General features: G+C 37.0%; 1 protein-coding gene across 1 annotated transcript in view; it reads right to left on the bottom strand.

The window, feature by feature from the left end:
- Nucleotides 1-23,399, bottom strand: part of FSD1L (fibronectin type III and SPRY domain containing 1 like) — a 95,668-nt gene that overhangs the window by 1,549 nt on the left and 70,720 nt on the right. Inside the window, exons 10-14 of the mRNA XM_053566935.1 lie at nt 19,812-19,941; nt 18,984-19,016; nt 11,637-11,737; nt 10,823-11,074; nt 7,027-7,115 (exon numbers count right to left, since the gene is read on the bottom strand). Coding sequence (XP_053422910.1) covers nt 7,027-7,115; nt 10,823-11,074; nt 11,637-11,737; nt 18,984-19,016; nt 19,812-19,941 — 605 coding nt within the window. The remainder of the gene's footprint in view (nt 1-7,026; nt 7,116-10,822; nt 11,075-11,636; nt 11,738-18,983; nt 19,017-19,811; nt 19,942-23,399) is intronic.

Raw genomic sequence — 23,399 nt, forward strand, 5'->3', positions numbered from 1 at the left:
TAGCACACACAAAAAAATATCTAGCACAAAAATGCAAAGGCAAATCAGAGGAGAAACATTAGTCTTTTTGTATTGGATCAGTTAGTTATCCCTATGCAAACAAATGAACCTCAAGACATACCTTGTACTATAAAAATTAACTCAAAATGGATCATAGATCTAAATGTAAAACCTAAAACTGTAAAACTTCAAGAAAACAGGAGAAAATCTTTGTGACCTCGAGTTCAGTGTAGTGTCACTCATAAAAGAAAATTCATTTTGAATTATACTTCATATCAAAATGAACATTTCTCTTTGAAACATTCAGAAAACAAAAAAGCAAGCCACAAACAAGGAGAAAATATTTGCAAGGCATATATTTAATAAAGGATTCATATCCATTTTGGCTTTATACCAAGAGGCCATTTCAGTACCTAAGCTCTGAGACAAGGTAATTTGAAGGAAAGGAGGCAGTGAGAAGGAAAAAGGAGGACAAGGGTGAACACGAAGAAAGCACATATGAGGAAGAACCAACAGAAAAATTCAGGCAACATGAAAAACCAAAACAGAGCAATTCCTCAAAGGAACCATGAGGCAACTACTACAGAAGACTCCCCCTATAAAGAATTAATAGATTTGACAGAAAGGGGATTTAAAATATGGAAGACAAAGACAATAAAGGGAATGGACAAGAAAATAAAAAGACAAAACCAAAAGACAGATGACAGATATGTAGACTATAGGAAGGATATGGCAGAGCTTAAGGAAATTAAGGCGACAATGAGGGAATGTAAAGATGCAGTACAAGGTATCAAAAATAGATTAAATCATGAAAAAGAACCTCAAAGTGTTCACGTTAACTCAGGTAGTTAAAGAGGCAGAAAAGGAGAGAGAAAGCAGAACAGTCACTTAGACAACTACAAGACTCTCTGAAGCCTTCAAACACACAAATAATAAAGATCTCTGAAGGGGAAGAAGATTGTCCCAAAGGAATGGAAGTCCTCCTGGAGACTATCATAAATGAAAACTTATCAAGTTTTAGTAAAGATCCCAACACACTCATTTTAGATGGATATTGAACCCTGAGTCATCTCAACTCAAACAGAGCTTTTCCAAGACACATCATAATGAACCCATCCAAAGTCAAGATGAAAGAGAAAATTTTGCGGGGGCGCCTGTGGCTCAGTGAGTAGGGCACTGGCCCCATATAGCGAGGGTAGCGGGTTCAAACCCAGCCTCGGCCAAACTGCAACCAAAAAATAGCTGGGTGTTGTGGCGGGCGCCTGTAGTCCCAGCTGCTCGGGAGGCCGAGGCAAGAGAATCCAGGAGTAAGCGTCCACTGACCTACAGAGGCAGAGCCATAAGGAGAACAGCAGACTTTTCAACTGAAACTTTCCAACCCAGAAGAGAATGGTCACCTACTTACAACATTTTTTTTTTTTTTTTTTTGAGACAGAGTCTCACTATGCCACCCTCAGTAGAGAGCCATGGTGTCACAGATCACAGCAACCTCAAACTTTTGGGCTTAAGCGATTCTCTTGCCTCAGCCTCCCAAGTAGCTGGGACTACAGGTGCCCGCCACGATGCCCAGCTATTTTTTTGTTGTAGTTGTCATTGTTTGGCAGGCCCGGGCCAGGTTCGAACCTGCCAACTCTGGTGTAAGTGGCCGGGGCGCTAGGTGCTGAGCTACAGGCGTCAAGCCCACCTACAACATTCCTAAACAAAACAATTTTCATACAGAATTCTGTATCCTGCTAAACTAAGCTTCAAAATTGATGGAGAAATCAAGCCTTTTGCAGATATCCAAACACTGAGGACATTTGCCACAACAAGACCAGCTCTACAGGAAATACTTAGACCTATTCTCAACACTGACCATCACAAAGGCCCACCAGCAAAGTAAACACTCAGAAGCTAAAGGTCAAAACTTAGCTTCCACCACCAGCAAAGTAAACACCCAGAAGCTAAAGGTCAAAACTTAGCTTCCCCCGGGCACAAAAGATAAAACTACATAACGACCTTCACAAAATAAGATGACTAGAACTCTATCACACTTATCAATTACCTCAATAAATGTCAGTGGATTGAATTCCCCACTGAAGAGGTGCAAGCTGATTTATTGTATAAAAAAGCACAAGCCATTCAGATGCTATCTCCAGGAGCCACACCTAGCCTTAAAGGACAAATCAAGACTCAGGGTTAAGGGATGGAAGACAGTATTTCAAGCAAATGGAAATCAGAGGAGGGGTTTCAATCTCATTCTCAGATACAAGTGGATTTAAAGCAACTAAAGTTAAGAAACACAAAGATGGACACTTCATACTGGTCAAAGAAACAATATAAGAAGACATTTTAATTTTAAATATTTATGCACCCAACTTAAATGCTCCCAGATTTACAAAACAGACCTTAAGTGGTCTGAGCTATATGATATCCCATAACACCATAATAGTCAGGGACTTTAACGCCCCTATGACAGAACTGGATGGATCCTCTATACAGAAACTAAACAAAGATATAATAAAGGACTTAAATGTGACCCCAGAACAAATGGTATTAATAGACAGATACAGAACAAATCATCCCAAAGCTAAAGAATATACATTTTTCTCATCAGCCCATCGAACATACTCCAAAACAGATAACATTCTAGGATACAAATCAAATCTCAGCAAAATTAAAAGAATAGAAATTGTACCTTGTATCCTCTCAGACCATAGGACAATAAAGGTAGAACTCAACTCCAACAAAAACATTCATCCCCAAACAAAGGCATGGAAATTAAACAACCTTATGCTGAATGATAGTTGGGTTCAGGAAGAGATAAAGGAGGAAATCATTAAATTCTTCAAACATAAAAACAATGAAGACACAAGTTACCAAAACCTGTGGAATATAGCAAAAGTAATCTCAAGAGGGAAATTTATAGCATTAGATGCCTACATTCAAAACACAGAGAGAGCATCAACAAACTCATGAACCATCTTACAGAACTGGAAATAAAAGAACAATCTAATCCTAAACCCAGCAGAAGAAAAGACATAACCAAAATTAAATCAGAGATTAATGATATTGGAAACAAAAAAAAAAAATCCAGAAAATTAATGAAATAAAAACTTGGTTTTTTGAAAAAATAAATAAAATCAATAAACCTTTGGCCAGATTAACTAGAAACAGAAAAGTAAAATCTCTAATAACCTGTATCAGAAATGATAAAGGGAAAATAACAATAGATGCCACAGAGATACAACAGATCATCTCTAAGTACAAGAAAATCTATTCCCAGAAATTTGACAATGTGGAAGAAATTAATACCAGGAATCACACTTTCTCCCTAGTCCCTAGAGTTACATTGAACACACCAATTTCAAACACTGAGATTGAAGAAAGAATAAAAAAATCTCCCAATAAAAAAATTCCCTGGTCCAGATGTCTTCACACCAGAATTCTATTAAACCTTCAAAGAAAAGCTTATACCCATACTGCAGAAATTATTCCCAAAAACTGAGAAGGAAGGAATCTTCCCCAACACATTCTACAAAGCAAACATCACCCTGATACCAAAACCAGGAAAAGACCCAAGTAAAAAGTAGAACTTCAGACCAATTTCACTAATGAATATAGACGCAAAAATTCTCACTAAAATGCTAGCAAATAGAATATAGCTATACATTTTTTTTACATTAAAAAAAAAAAATCATACATCACCATCAAGCAGGTTTCATCCCATGGATGCAAGGCTGGTTTAACATACACAAGTCCATAAACATAATTCACTATATGAACAGAGGCAAAAACAAAGACCATATGATCCTCTCAATAGATGCACAAAAAGCATTCAATAAAATTCAGCATCCTTTTCAAATTAGAACACTTAAGAATACAGGCATAGGTGGCATATTTCTTAAACTGGTCGAAAACATCTACAACAAACCCGCAGCTAATGTTATATTGAATGGAATAAAACTGAAAGCTTTTCCACTTAGAACTGGAACCAGACAAGGTTGTCCTCTATTGCCACTACTATTCAATGTAGTGCTGGAAGTTCTAGTCAATACTATCAGACAAGAGAAGGAAATAAAGGGTATCCAAATGGTCGCAGGGTCAAACTCTTGCTCTTAGCCAACTATATGATCTTATACCTAGAGAACCCCAAAGACTCAACTATAGGACTCCTGGAAGTGATCAAAAAAAAAAAAAAATACAGCAATGTCTCAGGATATAAAATCAACGTCCACAAACCAGTAGCCTTTGTATATGTCAAAAACAGCCGAGTTGAGAAGCAAATAAAGGACACAATTCCCTTCACAGTAGCTTCAAAAAAAAAAACCAGAATGGTATACCTAGAAATATACCTAACAAAAGAGGTGAAGAACCTCTATTAAAATTATGAAGCCCTAAGAAAAGAAAGAGCAGAAGATATTAACAAATGGAAGAACATATCATGCTCACGGCTGGGAAGAATCAACATTGTTAAAATGTCTATACTTTCCAACATTGTTAAATCTGCAATCTACAGATTCAGTGCAACCCCCTTAAAATACCAACATCATACTTTCAAGATTTGGAAAAAATAAATCTTCGTTTGGTATAGAACCAGAAAAAACTCCATATAGCCAAGGCAATTCTTAGTAATAAAAACAAAGCTGGGGGTATCACCCTACCAGACTTTAGGCTATCCTACAAGGCCACAGTGATCAAAACAGCATGCTACTGGCACAAAAATAAAGACATAAACATTTGGAACCAAACAGAAAACTATGAGATGAAACTAAGATCTTACAGCCATTTGATCTTTGATAAACCAAACTAGAATATACACTGGGGAAAAGAATTCCTATTCAATAAATGGTGCTGGGACAACTAGATAACCACATATAAAAGACTGAAATTGGACCCATACTTCTCACCACTTACAAAAACTGATTCCAGATGGACAAAAGATTTAAATCTAAGGCATGAAACAATAAAAATCCTCAAAGAAAGTATGGGGAAAACACTTGAAGATATCGGCTTGGGGAAAGATTTTATGAAGATGACTTCCATGGCAATTGCAACATCAACAATAATAAACAAATGGGACTTAAACTGAAAAGCTTCTATACAGCTAAGGAGATAACCAAAGCAAACATACAACCTTCAGAATGGGAAAAGATATTTGCATATTATGAATCAGACAAAAGCTTGGTAACTAGGATGTACAGAGAATTCAAATTAATCAACAAAGAGCCAACAATCCCTTATATCACCGGGCAAGAGACATGAATAGAACCTTCTCTAAAGAAGACAGACCAATGGCTAGCAAACACAAAAAATGCTCATCATCCCTAAAAGAGATATGCAAATCAAAATCACCCTGAGATATCCCTAACCCCAGTGAGAATGACCCACATCACAAAGTCTCAAAGCTACAGATGTTGGCCTGGATGTGGAGAGAAGGGAACACTTTTACACTGCTGGTAGGACTGCAAACTAATACTTCCTTTTTGGAAGGAAGTATGGAAAATCCTCAAAGAACTCAAATTAGACCTCCTATTTGATCCTGCAATCCCATTACTGGGCATCTACCCAGAAGAAAAAAAATCATTTTATCGTAAGGACATCTGCACTAGACTTGTTTATCACAGTTCAATTTACAATTGCCAAAATGTGGAAACAACCTAAATGCCCACCAACCCAGGAATGGATCAACAAGCTGTGGTATATGTACACCATGGAATACTATTTAGCCATTAAAAAGTGTAACCTAATTCCATGTACTCTCAAAGAATCCCAAACAATAAAAAAAGAATACACCATTGGAATTAAAAAAAGAGATTGATATTCGAAGTGTATAAAATAAAAATTATAAGAAAACAAATAACTCTTAAAAAATGAGCAAAGAAAAAAGAAAAATGAGCAAAGGATTTTAACAGGTACTTCACCGAAGAAATGACGTGAATGGCAAAAAAGCACATGAAAGGATGTTCAACATTATTTGTCTTGAGGAAAGTGCAAATAAAAACACAATGAAGGGTGAGGGATTAAAATCTACCTATTGGGACAATTATAGGTCCCACTACAAGCTCTGACTTCAGCATTACACAATTTATCTGTGTAACATTTGAATTACTGAAATTTTAAAAACCCACAATGAACACTTACACACCTATTAAAATGGCTTAACAACAACAAAAAAACCTGACAATATCAAATAATGGCAAGGATGTGATGAAATTTTATATATTGCTAATAGGAATGTAGAAATGGTACAGTCACTTTGGAAAACATTTTGGTAGTTAAAAGTTTAACATACACTTTCCATGGAATCCAGCAACCTTATTACTGTTCTTAGGTACTTACCCAAGAGAAATGAAAACATATGTTCACATAAAAACTCATATGTAAATGTTTAGAGTGACTTGATTCATAATTGCCCAAAACTAGTAAAACCTAAATGTCCTTCAACTAGTGAATGGATGCATAAAATACATGAATAGAGCCCAGGAATTGCAGATTGCAACACACTATGACGACACTATATGAAAACTCTTTCGTAGTATCTACTACAGTTGATTATCCTATATACCGTATGATCTAGCAACCCCACTCTTAGGTCTATACTCAATGGAAATATGTACATATTCCATAAGATATGACCAAGAACATTCATAGTAATTCTATTTGTGAAAACCCCCAAATAGAAATCACTCATAATGGTTTTACCCTTTAGTGGAGGGCCATTAGGGACTAGAAATGGGCACGAAGGTGCTTCTGAGGTTCTGGTAATATTCTATTTTTTGATGAAGGTGCTGCTTATAAAAGTGAGTGCAGTCCTATGAAAATGCACCAAACTACATGCTATGACTTGTGTACTTTTATGTATTAACAATGACTTCAATAAAATACACCAAAAATATACAGACAATCACAGATTCTGGAGAGGATGAACTGGGGAAAGAAAGAGGAACAGGAAGTAAAAATAGGATATTCTGCTTCTCCAAATATACAATATAAATTATCGCCCCTAAAGTTGTCAAACCAAATGAATATAAATTAGGTACTAACCATGAAACCAGGTAGTACTGGTTGAGTAAATTTTGTCTTAAAGGAATACAGCAACTGTTTTGAGTTTGCATCATAGAAAGAAAGTTGACCTAAAAGGGGGGGAAAAAGTCCCGTTTATTATACAAAAACACATCTGATACGGTCTAACATACAATCATGCAAAAAAAAAAAAAACTGCATATTTTGGCATTAAGGACTGGATTTACTTGTACTCAGCTGCAAATCAGTAGTAAGCACACTTAAGGAAGAGCCCAATCCAGTTTTCTTCCTCTACTTGTCAAGACCTCCATAATGCGTTCATAATCTGGCTCTACTCTACTTACTCAACTATAAACTATTTCCTTCTTTTATTAATATTTAACAAATGGTTTTATTATCCCAGTAAAAACTAAGGCCATTTCTTCCTCTTCATTTTTACTATGTATAAGCAACTTCTCTATCCAAATCCTATCACCATTTAAGGTTGACTGTATTAAAACCCTGTCTTCTACTCTTTACTCCAGTCTCTGAAATCTCGGCATAGTCATCATTGCTTAAACTTTGTTAATTTTTTAAATCCCCTCACAGTATGTCTTTCAACAAGATCATGTCCCAAAATAACTGTCTGGTCTCCTAATGTCTAACCTGATGGCTCCTTACAGCTGTTATGTCTTCTTGAAACTCTTCTCTGATGACTATTCTCTTGGTTTGTACCTTAACCCTGGTGATATCTTCTAACTCTTCCTTTTACTTCTACATGCAGCTGCTTTGTCCAGGCTCTTTTCTCTCTACAAGGCTCTCTTAACACAGTAACTTTCCAGTGATGGAGAGGGGACGAGAATGTTTTTCACATGTTCTGTTGTAACATTTACACAGATATATGAAAAACCTTTTGGTGCAGTCTGCCCCTGACCAACCCCATTGGAACACAATTGTTTAAATAAATCATCTGCAACCAAAGAGGAAAAGAAACTAACATTTATAGACACCATTAAAGCACTAGGTGCATGGCATTACCTTAAAATATTAGGCAATCCACATATGATCACAAAGTTAGTAAACAACACAACAGTAATGCTTAACTGCATTGTTGTATGCAATCTTCAGTAGCCATTCTGTGATGTCTCGAAGGTTTAGCTTCAGCTCCACTATGCTTCTGAGTTGTGGCACTAAATTTCTAAATGCTTGCTAAATATACTACATGGTTGTCCTGCCGCCATCTCATTCCCCCCAGTACTGTCATCCTCAAAGTCACATTGACTGGAACCTCGAAGTCATCTTCAACTCTTATCCCATCCCCAATCCATATTTAGTTGCTAAGTCCTACAAATTTTTTTTTTGGCCAGGGCTAGGTTTGAACCTGCCACCTCCGGCATATGGGACCGGCGCCCTACTCCTTGAGCCACAGGCACCGCCCAAGTCCTACAAATTTTATTTTCAAAGCATCGACTCTATTCTTGACTCACCATGGCTCAGGTCCTTTTTACCAATCACTCAACAAACAGTAATTATGAAATGCATTTGCCAGACAATAAAGATTTAATAGTTAAAAAAACAGACATGGTTCTAACCTACATTTTTTGAAGATCTCCTCTAAAAAGTCTTATGCTGTCTAAACTTGCAATGTCTTCTATCTTTAACCATTCACTCTCTAATATAGTCTAAAATGTGCAGACCCACCCTTCCCCATTACTTTATTTATAAATACCAGTCTAGTATTATTTTTCAAGGCTCTTAAGGACCTGATCCTATTCTACATTCCAACTTCCCTTTGCTGTGCCCTATGCTCTAGGCTAACAATTACTTCTCACTACTATCTTTGTGGAACAACAGCTTATGACAAAGGAAAGAGAAGAAGATAAGGAAATGTCTTGATGTCAAAAAAGAAAAGAAGTGAGCTAATAAATCTGCCACTTATCCTGAGGAAAATGATTTATTTGATTCAAAGTGAGTAATAAAAATGCAAGGCAAAATTAAACTTTTTGTCCTTTTTAAAATAATTAAATTGATAGCTCATAGAATTATTCAGATACAATGTTACTTAAAATGATAAAATGTGGTATTATTAGTTTAAAGTGTCAACGTGGAGAGAAACACGTAGGGCAATTACTTTAGTTCAATATTATGTCATCTTCAAAATTTTATAAATTGGATGACCATTAAGAATACTTATCAGGGCGGCGCCTGTGGCTCAGTGAGTAGGGCGCCAGCCCCATATACCGAGGGTGGCAGATTCAAACCCAGCCCCGGCCAAACTGCAACAACAAAAAAATAGCCGGGCGTTGTGGTGGGCGCCTGTAGTCCCAGCTACTCGGGAGGCTGAGGCAGGAGAATCGCCTAAGCCCAGGAGTTGGAGGTTGCTGTGAGCTGTGTGACGCCACGGCACTCTACCGAGGGCAATAAAGTGAAACTCTGTCTCTACAAAAAAAAAAGAATACTTATCAGTGGGCAGTGCCTGTGGCTCAGTGAGTAGGGCACCGGCCCCATATGCCAAGGGTGGCGGGTTCAAACCCGGCCCCGTCCAAACTGCAACAAAAAAAAATAGCTGGGCATTGTGGCAGGCGCCTGTAGTCCCAGCTACTCGGGAGGCTGAGGCAAGAGAATCACCTAAGTCCAAGCTGGACGTTGCTATGAGCTGTGATGCCACAGCACTCTACCAAGGGCAACAAAGTAAGACTCTGTCTGAAAAAAAAAAAAAGAAAAGAAAAGGCCTACCAAGGTGAAAAGAAGAAACTAGCTCAGTGCCTGTGGCTCAAGCAGCTGAGGCGCCAGCCACATAACACCTGAGCTGGTGGGTTCAAATCCAGCCTGGCCCGCCAAACAACAATGACAATTACAACCAAAAAAAAAAAAGCCAGGTGTTGTGGTGGGCACCTGTAGTCCTAGCTACTTAGGAGGCGGAGGCAAGAGAATTGCTTGAGTTCGGGAGTTTGAGGTTGCTGTGAGCTGTGATGCCACAGCATTCTACCCAGGGTGACAGCTTGAGGTTCTTAAAAAAAAAAAAAAAAGAATACTTATCAAATAACTGACTCAAAATGCTTAAAAAATTTTTTCAAAATATAAATATCAAATGAATTTTTTTTCTTTCAAGCTAATTTTTAGATGATGTTAACAGGAAGGAAAGTGTGGCCAAATCTATTAAGATGAAACTAAAAAAAGGATAAACAGTCTTCATCTAAGTTATAAACAATAATAAAAAACCCCTAAACAGCCTACCTGAAGAAGAAAAAGAAAACTTGACATAGCTTCATGAAAAAAAATCTAGTGGATCAGGCAGCTCAAAGGTGCTATTAACTCGTATTACTAGAAATAGTGTTGACAAATCACTGTCCTTTGTTGGTGAGGGGCCATATGTTCTGCTATGAGAACCAGTCTTCAAGAAACACACTGTAGTGTGATGAAAGTATTTCAAATTGTATATAAAACCAACATACTGTACCTCATAATTGCATTAATGTACACAGCTATGATTTCATTTAAAAAAAAAGAAAGTAAAAAGAAATACACTGTAAAAATTAAGTTATAAACATGGTTAAGGAAAGAATTTTAGTGGACAGAAGAAACTTTAGTGATGAAGACTAAAATTAAAGTTTTTAGACTTGTTTAGCATATTCTTACGGAGGGCTTTTGTAGAGCTATAGGCATTATCGCACACCCTTCCAGTCAATTCTAGAACTGAGATTACGTCTGTGTCTAGTTGGGGGAAATGTCATTACCACAAAAGTAAAGGGAATTCTGCATAGATGCTTACCAATGAAAAGCAATGAAATATAAGCAACTATGATGATATAACCTATAAGAAAATCAGTAAACTTACCCCCATCAAAATCACAAAATACACCTATTTTCTCAGGAACAGCAACATCCAAAGCTTTAACTTTATTATTATGCTTTGCTGCAAATGTGTTTTGTAGCCAGTTGTTGACATGGATACACCAACTACCATTTGTCTTTCCCAATTGGTCAAATTTCCCCAACGTTTTGTATGCTACTCCCACACTGTAGGATTTACAATCTTTCTGGGCCTTGACCTCCCAATAATGTTGTCCATTTTCAATAGCAGTATCTCCTATAAGAAATCAGAGAAGTAGAGTTGACTCTTATCTCTTCATAATGAGTCACATAGTTTTACCTATCACTTGTCCCCAAAATGGCACAGAAGTTTAATTCATGTACTCTTTCTATGAGAATAATCATAACACACACACAGACACTAAATCAGCAGTTCTCAACCTGTGAGTTGCGACCCACAGGAACTGTATTAAAGGGCCACAGCATTAGGAAGGTTGAGAACCACTGTACTAAATGCATAGTACCTTTATTTTTATATTCATTATTATTTTTCTAAATATACAATGCTTCAGGAATTTTCTTCCTTACTATTCCCTCTCAAGACTTACACACAGTGAGAACATTATGTAAGCTGAAGAATTTGAAAAGCATCAATAATAAGACAATTTAAACCCACCAAGCCCCCACCAAAGTAATTAGGCTTTAACAGGGAGAAACTTCCGCAAAGAATCATTCAATTCACAGGTAGCCACTCTAGCTCTAAGTAAGCAGAAGGTTCACCAGCATGACTGTGATGCCTTTAATCTAAGATAATGAAGAACTATTTTGTTTTATCCTACCTAGCACTGTGTAGGATTCCCCAGTAAAACGATCTCTGCTGCCTCTTACTGCTGGTGGCCTGGAGCCTACAGATGTCCTTTTGGGGGATGGTGTACCACTTCTATATAAACAAGAACAAAAAGACATTTTATGTTATAAATGTTTCATAAACGAAAAACCCCGAAAAGAACCTTTGAAAAGATTTCTAATTATGTTGTAGAAATAACATCATCCAATTTGATTTGAATTATTATTAAAGAGAGTTGCCAATTGTAAACATTCAAATGTAAGAAGCCATCAATAAACACAAAGCAGGCTGAAACACTAATGTCATGCAGACTGAGCAAGGCTTATACAAGGAACACACAGTTGAAATAAAAAATAATGCCAAATGAGACCAGATTTACTACAAGAAAAAAGAAACACTCAAGATAGGTAACAGGTTATTGCTTAGATTTTTTTGCAGTTAAATTAAAACAAAAGCAAGGGCAAAGCCAGGCTTCCTCTTATAATTATAACTAAATAACCTTTTTATAAGCAGTAGGTATTTTTATTCTGGATCTTTTCTTCTTAAAAATAGAAACAGCAATTACCCAAATCCATACTAAGGCAAGTATTATGAAGCATTTCTCCTACTAAAATGGACAAGAGTGAACCAGACTTCCTCTTTTATCCAATTACATGATGTGAAAAACTAGACAATATTGGAATTTCTAACTCTTAAAAACTCCAAATAAATTAAACTTTAAATTTGTTTTAAAATAAGATTTTAATTAAATTGAATCAGTACATTTATTTATTTTTTGAGACAAAGAGTCTCACTATGTTGCCCTCAGTAGAGTGTCATGGTGTCACAGCTCACAGCTACCTCAGACTTTTGGGCTTAAGCAATTTTCTTGCCTCAGCCTCGCCTGTCACAATGCCTGGCTATTTTTTTGTTGCAGTTGTCACTGTTGATTTTAGCTGACCCGGGCTGGGTTCAAACTTGCCAGCCTCGGTGTATGTGGCTGGCGCCTACCCACTGAGCTACGGGCGCTGCCCTGAATCAGTACATTTTTAAAAAAATAAAAAACATATTTGGTCAATAATATTCTAAAGTTATCATTTAGGGGAATTAAGGATAACTATGTATACTATCACAACTAATTAGAAATAAAAACACTTTTTCAATATAATTGCACTAAAATTTTTCTTCCTAAGATCAATTTAGATTTTGATAAGTTATCAATATTGAAATAAAAATTTCTAATGAAGGCAAGGCAAGAATAAAGATACAAAGTCATTTCACATGATTCAGTGACTTCTTTATGGATTATTTAAACTCGTCAGCAGAAAGCAGATTTATTAGACAATTTCAAAGAAATAGTGAACTTAAGACCATTTCAATTTTTATTTTGTATTTTTTGTATTTTTATTTCATTTGTATATTTTAATGAATGTTATTAAGTAACATAATTTATAGGTCTATAACTGTAGCATTCACAAGATTTACTTTAATTCTTCCTAGTATTTCAAAGGTCCTTTTTGTAAAAATATTTCTTTAAAAAGACATTTAACCAACTGATTATAAGTTCTATTTGAATAGACAGCTTGAAGAGAGCCGACTAAAAACAGGCTAATTAAAGTTTCTGTGAAATCTGCGTCTAGGTAGGCAGTTAGTAGTTTCCTCATATTGGCGAGGGTGAGAACAAAACAAAAGAGGTGCTGAGATCTACTCCACAATAAAGGACAGAAACAAATAAAAATTAAGGGAAATTTATACTCTTTATTCTCAATGTCAGAAATATACTTTTTAGCTTCAAGGGTTAGTGTGACCATGTTTTCTAAGTTAATACAATACTCTCAAGGGCCATTAAGCAGTGAGAAAGTAAAATTGCAAATATTCTGTCAACTCACTGATAACTCAAAAAAAAAAAAAAAAAAGCTTTGATTCTTTTTATAATAGGTGGTTAACAATATCAAAAACCTAATTACAAAAGGTCTGTGTGTTTTTAAGTATTTTATCTTAAACTCAGGGGAAAAGGTAACATATTTGCCCCCAAATTTTAAAAAAAAGTGTAGCTCTACTTTCATGATCTTCTAGGGGACAAAGTGTTTTAAAATTGGTAGTTTTCAAACCTGAAGTGAGGGAATCCACATATGCCACAGAGGCTGCTACAGGACTCTGCAAAGAAGAGAGCTTTGGGGTTCCTTCCCCACTTTAACCCACTATACCTTTCTCTCCTTAGATTAGGCTTCTGGAAATATTCTTTGGCTTTAAAAAAATTGTGAAAACCAATGCTGTACATGCATCATTATGAAGACGTGAAAAGGAAGGGGGTAAAATTGTTCTAACATATTTTATAGATCACAGCAAAAAAGCCTTTAGGTCTCCAGAATACCTATATAATACAAAAAGAGTTTAATTTACAATTACTCTCCCAAAGTTCATAAAAAACTGATTATCTGAAATGGAAGTACATTGCCCCTTAGAAAGAATGAGGGCACTGCTCATCAAACATTATCTAATTCATAAAGTCACCAAAATATTATTGTACCTTAATCTTTATCCATCCAAATTAATTCAACTGCAAATACTAGTAATTACACAAAAATAAATATAGTTTTAATTAATCTGAAATGTCAGTATTACTATTTGGTAACTTCGGAGCAATAGATCTTCATTGTATCTAACTTCACACTACAGTGCTTTTAAGTAATGGTGGTATTATCCTTAACCTTAACATTCATGACTATGGTTGCTTTTCAGCTGAGAGGGAGCAAAGGAAGTCAAAAAGATTTTGTTGTGGGAAACTAGGTAAGAATCCTATTGAAAGGGGATGAGAGAGCTGGGTGTAGTGGCTCATGCCTGTAATCCTAGCACTCCCAGAGGCCAAGGTGGTGGATTACTTGAGCTCAGGAATTCGAAAACAGCCTGAGCAAGAGCCAGATGCTGTCTCTACTGAAATTAGAAAAACTAGCCAGGTGCTGTAGCCAGCACCTATAGGCCTGGCTACTGGGAAGGCTGAGAAAAGAGGATTGCTTGAGCCCAAGAGTTTGAGGTTGCTGTAAGCTCTGATGCCACGGCACTCTACCTAGAGTGACAAAGTAAGACTCTGTCAAAAAAAAAAAAAAAAAAAAAGAAAGGAGATGAGAGGTTCCAGTAACTATGAATTCGGAGTGAGAAGGAATAAAATGAGCTAAATCAGTGGTTCTCAAACGTGGATGGACATCAGAAACACTTGGGGGAACTTCTAACAATGTAAATTAATGGCCTTAACATAGACTAGAGATTAAAAGGATAATGATGAAAAGATAGTTCTTACAGTCTACCAGATGGCAGCCTCAACTTTGGTTGCTATGGCAAGTGAGAAACTAGGCTGTACAGTAGCTGAAGGGAGGGAAATAACGTTGCCATGAACATCTCATCTCCTGTATCCTCAGTACACAGTAGGTACACAATATATGAATCAAATGAATGAGCTCAGCTGAGTACATGGCATATGTGATGTTATTAACTAAAGACTACTTCTACTTTCATGAACCACAGTTCTAAATTGGAGAAATACAGGCCTTCAGGATTTTGTAATAAATCAGTAACTGTCAATTCAAAAAGGCACAAGAGAATCAAAATCACTAAGGAAACTTTTCAAAATACATGGACAGTTCATCACAGTTGGCAGGCCAGAGCATATGCTGGGAGAAAACATGCATTTTGAAAAGTATTTCCCAGGTAATTCGGGGCAATAAATAGCAAGTAAAAGTCATATAAATAAATAGAAAATTTTCACTTAGCACTGCTTCAAAGTACGTTAAAGGTCTTTTGATAGAAAAAACAATTTTAAAAAATTTATAACTTACCAGTAGTAAAGAAATAAAGGGAAGCATGGAGAAAAAGAAACATATGTAACTATTGATAACTGGCAGTTTAATTTCAGAGAAAAGTTACACACACAAGTAGAACTCTTCTAGTGCAGCACTCCAGCCTTCCAAACCAAAGTCCACTTTTGCAAGAAGTACAGCAGCTACTATTGTCTTATGTCAAACATGGTATCTTCCCACCCCACCTTCCCCTCACTTGGCTTCTCTTTATTTTATTTTATTTTTTTGAGACAGAGCCTCAAGCTGTCACCCTGGGTAGAGTGCTGTAGCATCACAGCTCACAGCAACTTCTAATTCCTGAGCTGAAGTGATTCTCCTGCCTCCACCTCCCAAGTAGCTGGGACTACAGGCGCCTGCCACAACGCCCAGCTATTTTTGGATTGCAGCCATTGTTGTTGTTTGGCGGGCCCAGGCTAGATTCGAACCCGCCAGCTCATGTGTATGTGGCTGGTGCCTTAGCCACTTGAGCCACAGGCGCTGAGCCTCACTTGGCTTCTCTTAAAGACACCGTGGCCACTTGGTATCTGAATTAAGGCTCTTTGCTACCTCTATAGTCTGAATTGTACCATAGTTTCCCACTGATCTCTTTGCTGCTCAATTCATCTTGACCACTATTACAAGACAAACCTAGCTCGATTCTACTATTTTAAAATCTTCATGTACTTCCGTACTGTACAAATGACTTCACGGTGCATTCCACGTTCTTGATTTCATCTCTACTTGCCTTTGAAGTGTTCTCACCCCTATAGAGCACTATAATTGTTCCAGCCAAAATGTTCTTAAAACTCACACAATCTGCTTCAGTGCCTTTCCTCTCCATGCCTCCCCTCTCACTGTGAATACCATACATTCTTCCATTTTTTTAAAGAACTAACCTGGGCTCAGCACCCATACTCAGTGGTTAGGGTGCCACCCACATACACAGGGGCTGGCAGGTTTAAACCCAGCTTGGGCCTGCTAAACAACAATGACAACTACCACAAACAAATAGCCGGGCATTGTGGTGGGCACCTGTAGTCCCAACTACTCGGGAGGCTAAGGCAAGAGAATCACCTAAGCCCAAGTGCTGGAGGTTGCCGTGAGCTGCAACGCCAGGGCACTCTACCCAGGGTGACATAGTGAGACGCTGTTTCAAAAATAAATAAATAAATAACCAACCTACATACTATTTCCTTAATGAAGGTCTCCCAGATCCTACCAGGCTAAGTAACTCTTCTGAGTAGTACATATCCGGACTAAAATTCTATGTGTGATCTTTCAGGCCCAACCACAGGCAATTACAAAGGTTTTATTGGGAAGGCCTGGTTGGGACAGGGGAGGGCACAGGATAGGGAGAGCTGCTCTTCTTACACTAAACTTGGTATACAGCTAGTGCACTGAAGTTTCCAGAGGAAGGTATAGTTCATCCCTTTCTTCACCATGCTTATACATGAATCTACAATTCCTAGCCTAGGTACTTCAATTTAGAGGTTCCCTTATGGGAGGGGATTTTAAAATTGGTTTAAAAACAATTTTCTCCACCATTTCAGTAATTTTCTACTTTTTTTTTTTTTTTGAGACAGAGCCTCAAGCTGTCACCCTGCATAGAGTGCTGTGGCATCACAGCTCACAGTAACCTCCAGGTCCTGGGCTTAAGCGATTCTCTTGCCTCAGCCTCCCAAGCAGCTGGGACTATAGGCACCTGCCACACTATTTTTTGGTTGTAGTTGTCATTGTTATTTGGCAGGCCCGGGCTGGATTCGAACCCGCCAGCTCAGGTGTATGTGGCCGGCGCCTTAGCCGCTTGAGCTACAGGCACCAAGCCAGTAATTTTCTACTTTAACCTTCCCCCCTCCACCCTTTGGACATAAGGTTCATACACCAGGAGCTTTTTGTTTGGGGCTTTTTAGCAGTAAGAAGATCTACTACCTATGATCTATGGTGATTTACTTGACCTTCACCCAGTGCTATTTTGTTGGGGAGAACTGAATGCTTAGGGAAGCAAGCACCCTTCCCTTTGTGACTTCTCGTTTATAGTACTATAGTAAATCAATAACTTGATTATTAGTTTTAGTCCAGATCATTTTCCTACTTGACCACCTCAACACCTGACAGCTTTAACTTCTTTCTTTCCTTTGAACTCCTTTATTCACACTTACCATTACATATGAGGTCTACCTTGCATTACTGTTACTTGTATATATAGTTCATCAACATGAGTTACAGCAATTTTTGTTTTTATTTCAGATTAATCTGAGGGCATAAACCATTAGGTTACAATGTTTGCATTTGTTGGGTAAGTTTCCATTTTGTAGTTGTGCCCCTCACCCAGGAGGTGTGCCATATACCCTTACATTGGGCCCATTAGGTGAGAGGGCAAGTTTCTTGAAGACAGACAGTGTTTATCACTATAAAGCTCACAACACTCAGTACATATCCTACAGTGAACAAATACTTATGGAAAGAACAAATAAGTATACATAACATTCCAGAAGTGGAATACCCTTAAAAGGAGGAAAAGTAGGGCGGCGCCTGTGGCTCAGTGAGTAGGGCGCCGGCCGCATATGCCGAGGGTGGCGGGTTCAAACCCAGCCCCAGCCAAACTGCAACAAAAAAATAGCCGGGCGTTGTGGCGGGCGCCTGTAGTCCCAGCTGCTCGGGAGGCTGAGGCAAGAGAATCGCGTAAGCCCAAGAGTTAGAGGTTGCTGTGAGCCGTGTGACGCCACGGCACTCTACCAAGGGCGGTACAGTGAGACTCTGTCTCTACAAAAAAAAAAGGAGGAAAAGTAGAAACAGATAATATAACTTGAAAAGATAAATACAGTCTAAAAATTTCCATATGACTAAAGGAAACTTCATAGACTCTGTTATGTCCAACAGCATTTTACAATTTATAATACACTATCTAGGAAATCACCTTTACCAATAATGAACAAATAAACTGAAAAGAAGAAAGGAAGACAATTTTGAGAAGAGAATACATTCTACTTTCTGGTGAAGACATGTAGTATCTCAAATAAGTTCATTATTACTTGTACAATTTTAAATAATTCATCTTTCTGGCACTGTCCTAATAATTTCAGCAATGACCTTTATTTTTTATCACTGATGCTTTTGAAACTGGGTAATTATATAATATAAAATATATAAACCTTCAAACCTAACTCAGGTCAAATACACATAAAAGCAAAGCTATAAAGTTAGCTGTATTGAATAGTATACAGCACAATAAGAAAGAGGCCAGGTATGAGTAAAAGCAGAAAAAAACCCAAATCAGATGAGGGAAAATAATTCAAGGAAGACTTTAAAGCAGAGCTTATTGTGTTATCATATACAGTATAATTCAATACGCAGCACACTATAATGCTGTAAATTTAAAACACAAGCTACCAATACAGTCTACATAGAGCAGTATTTTAGCTTACAAAGGCTGCTGCTTCTGCTTATTGGTTAAAAGAAAAAATTAAAGTTGGTCAGCCAAGCTAGATTATACTAAGTCCTAGAACTACACAGACACAAATCGTCACCTTGTATGTTTCTTCAGTGAAGTAACATGGACACTGTCAGACAGAAATAGGCAACTGTTAAGAGATTGTTTTACAACTTCCATTTAATAGCTTATAATAAAATGAGATTAAAAGCTTGCTGAAGCTTTTTTTTTGGTTCATTGTTGTAATTTATAATGATACTTACATACAATTAGAACAAAAATTTCCATTAAAAAAGAAACAGGCTCTCACACTTTGACATTATTTAAATAAGTCATGACCCTAACAAAAGGTCCTTGAGCCTGCCACTTGGGTTCTGCTAATTAGGGGCAAGACTCTGGGATTGTGCATGCTCAAAGTTTTTGCTTAATTCAGACCTTCAAGTAAGAAAGGTGATCAATAAGTTTAAGATTCAGATGTTATACTAGGAATTCCCCTTTAAAGCAGTTCAAGTTGTTGTACGTATAACTTTAAAGAATGGAACACTGAAATAAAAATGTGTGAGGATTAGGAAAGAAACTTAGAAGAAAGTAATGAAAAATTCAACTACGTCACCAAACATCACTTTGGTGTTAGCAATATATCATAAATCATACTGGTATATAGACTAAGAGTTTTAATATACAGTAGAAACTCCATAGTACATCACTGCCTACATTGACCGCCTCAAGTTGAGCTAATTTTCAGACTAGACCTGCACCACACATACTAAGGCCTAGCTCTTTATGCTGACCATCTACATATGTTGACCAGTTTGTGACAGTCCATTGGGTAGTCAACTTACAGAGGTTCTACTGTATGTTACTGTCAAATAACATCCAATGTACAAGCTTTTTTCCATATAACAGATTTAACGAACTAGCTTACCTGCCCTTGTTCTCTTTTCCTTTAATTTTACTTTCTTGACCTTTTCCTCCAGTAGGATCCCACTCTACAAAGGTATCTTCAACTTTCAGGTTCAAATGGGATGATGAGTTGTCCAAACTGAAGTTAAGTGCTATCCAAAACAACATTTCAATATGTCTTTAAAATGAAGCATCTCTCCACCTTTTAGAGCACAGCTATCATCACACTATTTTCTTCTTTTGCAGTTTTGGCTGGGATGGGGCTTGAACCCGCCACCCCCAGATATATGGGGATGGCACCCTACACCTTGAGCCACAGGTGCCGCCCTCATCACACTATTTTCCTACTTTCCTCAATTCAACACTGAATACAGAAAATGAAGTTCAATTACTAATCTGAGCAACTAAACTCTCAATGATTAAGCCCTAATTTCCAATTCCTTCCTTATTTCTCATTATTCTTCTTTATATACTCTGCACTCCAACCACATACAATATATTTCCATGGCCACTGGTATTTCTACTATTCCTTCCTCTATAGCGTGTCCCTGAAGTTACCCCTTGAGTCACCATACATAGGGAAAATGGGAATTTATAGCTAAATTTACCTTTATTTACAAAATATTCAAAAAATATTCTCTATGTGTTGGCCACCTCTTTGTAAAATTCTGAGAATAAAGGTATATTTAGTTACAATTTCCCATTTTCCCTATGAATGGCAACATTAGGGGCACTTCTACCCGAAGAAGCTCCATCCGCACATAGTAGACCTCAATTTACTATATTAGGATATCAGTTGATTATCATGACTAAATAGGAAGGAGAAGTAACAGAGAATTAAGGAGGAGGAAAAAGTGAGAGCCCTGTACAGATATTTTTTAAGCTCTAATATTTAAAAGTTTCATATTTAAATTCTCATTAGTTTCAAATTAAGACAAGCACGAAAAAACTGAACCCATGATAACAGAAAGAAATTGACCCAGCTTACAGATAATTTACACAGCAAGCACAGGGGAATGGGAGCCACTTAAATAAAAACAAAACAAAAAAACATGAAAGAAAACGATGCTTTTGGAATTATCTGGTATTTTGGGAAACTATTTGTTACTATTCACAAGACTTACTCAGAATTCAGAACTGCTAATTTAGGAAATTGGTGTAACAAAGTAGTAGCTTCCCTATTTGGATTCTGGGGGCAAATTATTATTCATTCATGGCCAATCAATTGGCCAATAGTTCTTTCTATTTTGGAATACAATTCCAAGAATCTCTATCTTGGAAGTTATCAAATAATCTGTGTCTGTTGGTTCTATTTCTCTCTGAAATTTCAAATTTCTAGTAATTATTTATTAAAAGTATACATTATTCCTTTACAAAAGCCCATTTTACTTACGGATGTTTCTTGATTTAGTTAAGGCTTCACTGTATCTATGAGATATATGTAATCAGACAAAAAAATAAGCACACAGAGAGCCTAACATATAACTAGTGAATCAAGTTATCTTCTCCTTTTATCTTCTACTATTCTGTAAAGAGAACTTTAATTCAACTATGTATCACAGCCACTGTTCATTGTCTTTATTTATAAAATAACATTCTGAATATAAATCTACTAACCACACAGCTTCTCATAAATGTCATACTAGACAAGGAAGTTAACAGCTTTCAAAATTTACATCTAAATGAAAATGAACCTACAGAAAGAAGAAATAATGCAGCTTTTCAGGACAAATGAAATGGACTTCCTTAACAGGTAGGTTACTAAAAGGTTTCCATCAAGTAACACTGACATCCTGCATTTCTGAAAGTGAACTTCCTTAAGAAAACAGAGTTAACCTTTATATTTAAGCTATTAGGTAATACATGTGAGAGCATCTACATTTTTGAAAGAAAACTTGGATTTAACTTTAAAGTGTCATCAATTCTCAACTGCTTTCCAAAGAAAAGAAATCAATCTTAAGGCTATTCCCTAGTGAAGAGAAGGGTCACCAGCAATCCTGGAGTCAAGGGTAGCAGAAAAAGGTACCATTCCACTTGAGACCAGACTTATCAAAAGACAGCATCCAAAGAAAAGATGTAGATTTCAATACTAGGGGCATCATCTACCATTTATCTTTTACTTTCTCTCTTTTTTGAACTTTATCCATTTATGAGACTTCAGTAAAGTTATACAGCCTTTCTCATTCTAAGGCAATAGGGATAACACCCTATATTTAAAAAATAAGACCAGCTTTTAAAGTAAGGCCCTATCTCTTGTAGAAGCCCTGGAATATAGCTACATATTGGTTTCTGTATCTTTAAAAGCCTATATAAAAACAAGGTTCTAAAAATCAGAGTACAGATATGTTTAATATGACTAATTTGTGCTAGTGGCTGCTTTCTTGGTACTATAAAATTATATCATAGCCACTGTCATTTAAAGTTGAAGAGTAATTTATTGCTTAATACTTTATCATTGACCTTTTTAAGGTTTAAATATTTCTTTATTTAAAGAAATAAAAATCAATATATCTTAAAAATTCTTTTTTTTTTTTTTTTGTGGTTTTTGGCCAGGGCTGGGTTTGAATCCGCCACCTCCAGCATATGGGACTGGCACCCTACTCCTTGAGCCACAGGTGCCGCCCTATCTTAAAAATTCTTGTCATAAGAACTTACAACAACTTCAATGACAGAAGAAATAGTGCTATAAACATCGGGGTGATAGAAATAAACAATGTTAGTGACAGAAATAAACAAGCCACAGCCTTGTTACAAACTCGCACTATTTGCCATACTAAGAACCGTAAGTTTCAGGATGTAAACACTGGTAGGCCTCAGCTATTTAATTTCCACCTCTCTTCTTTTCCTTCCAGTTCTTTGTCTATACACTTATCTCTATCGGTTGGTTGAAATGATCTGCAGTGAGCCAAATAAAGTAGTAAACAATTATTCAACATGTCACTTTTAAAAATCTGGACCTTTCTTATGAAACTCCTGCTCCCATTAGTAGCCATGTCAACGCTATAGAATAACCCTAGAAAATCTGTGACCCATAACCACGTAAGAGACTAATTTTATTCTGAGACTTCCTAAAGGTCAGAATCACTATTAAGTAGGTGTCAGGGGAGTTTTAGTCTGTTCTCACTGTAGTTAGTTTAACTGGCAATGACAATACTTAAAAGGACCAAAATCAACTCAATTTTTCTCTACAACCCCCAAGACCAAAGTGTGACCAGTAACTTTCAAACACTGATAAAATGAGCAGCCAGTCTAGATCCAAGAAAACTACAAGCCTGGCTTGGCACTCGTAGCACAGTGGTTACAGCACCAGCCACATGTACCCAGGCTGGGGGTTCGAAACCTGCCCGGGCCAGCTAAACAATGACAACTGCAACAACAACAACAAAAATAGCCAGGTGTTGTGGCAAGATGCCTGCATTCCCAGCTACTTGGGAGGTTGAGGCAAGAGAATCACTTAAGCTCAAGAGTTTCAGGTGTGTGACACTATGAGCTGTGTGACACCATGACACTCTACCCAGGGCGACATAGTGAGACTCTGTCTCAAAAAAGGGAAAAAAAAAGAAAACCACAAGCCAGCTATTCATTTCCCTAAGCCTAAAGAATTTGCATA

Source organism: Nycticebus coucang, chromosome 2 (genome assembly GCF_027406575.1).
Source record: "Nycticebus coucang isolate mNycCou1 chromosome 2, mNycCou1.pri, whole genome shotgun sequence".
NCBI classification, from domain to species: Eukaryota; Metazoa; Chordata; class Mammalia; order Primates; family Lorisidae; genus Nycticebus; species Nycticebus coucang.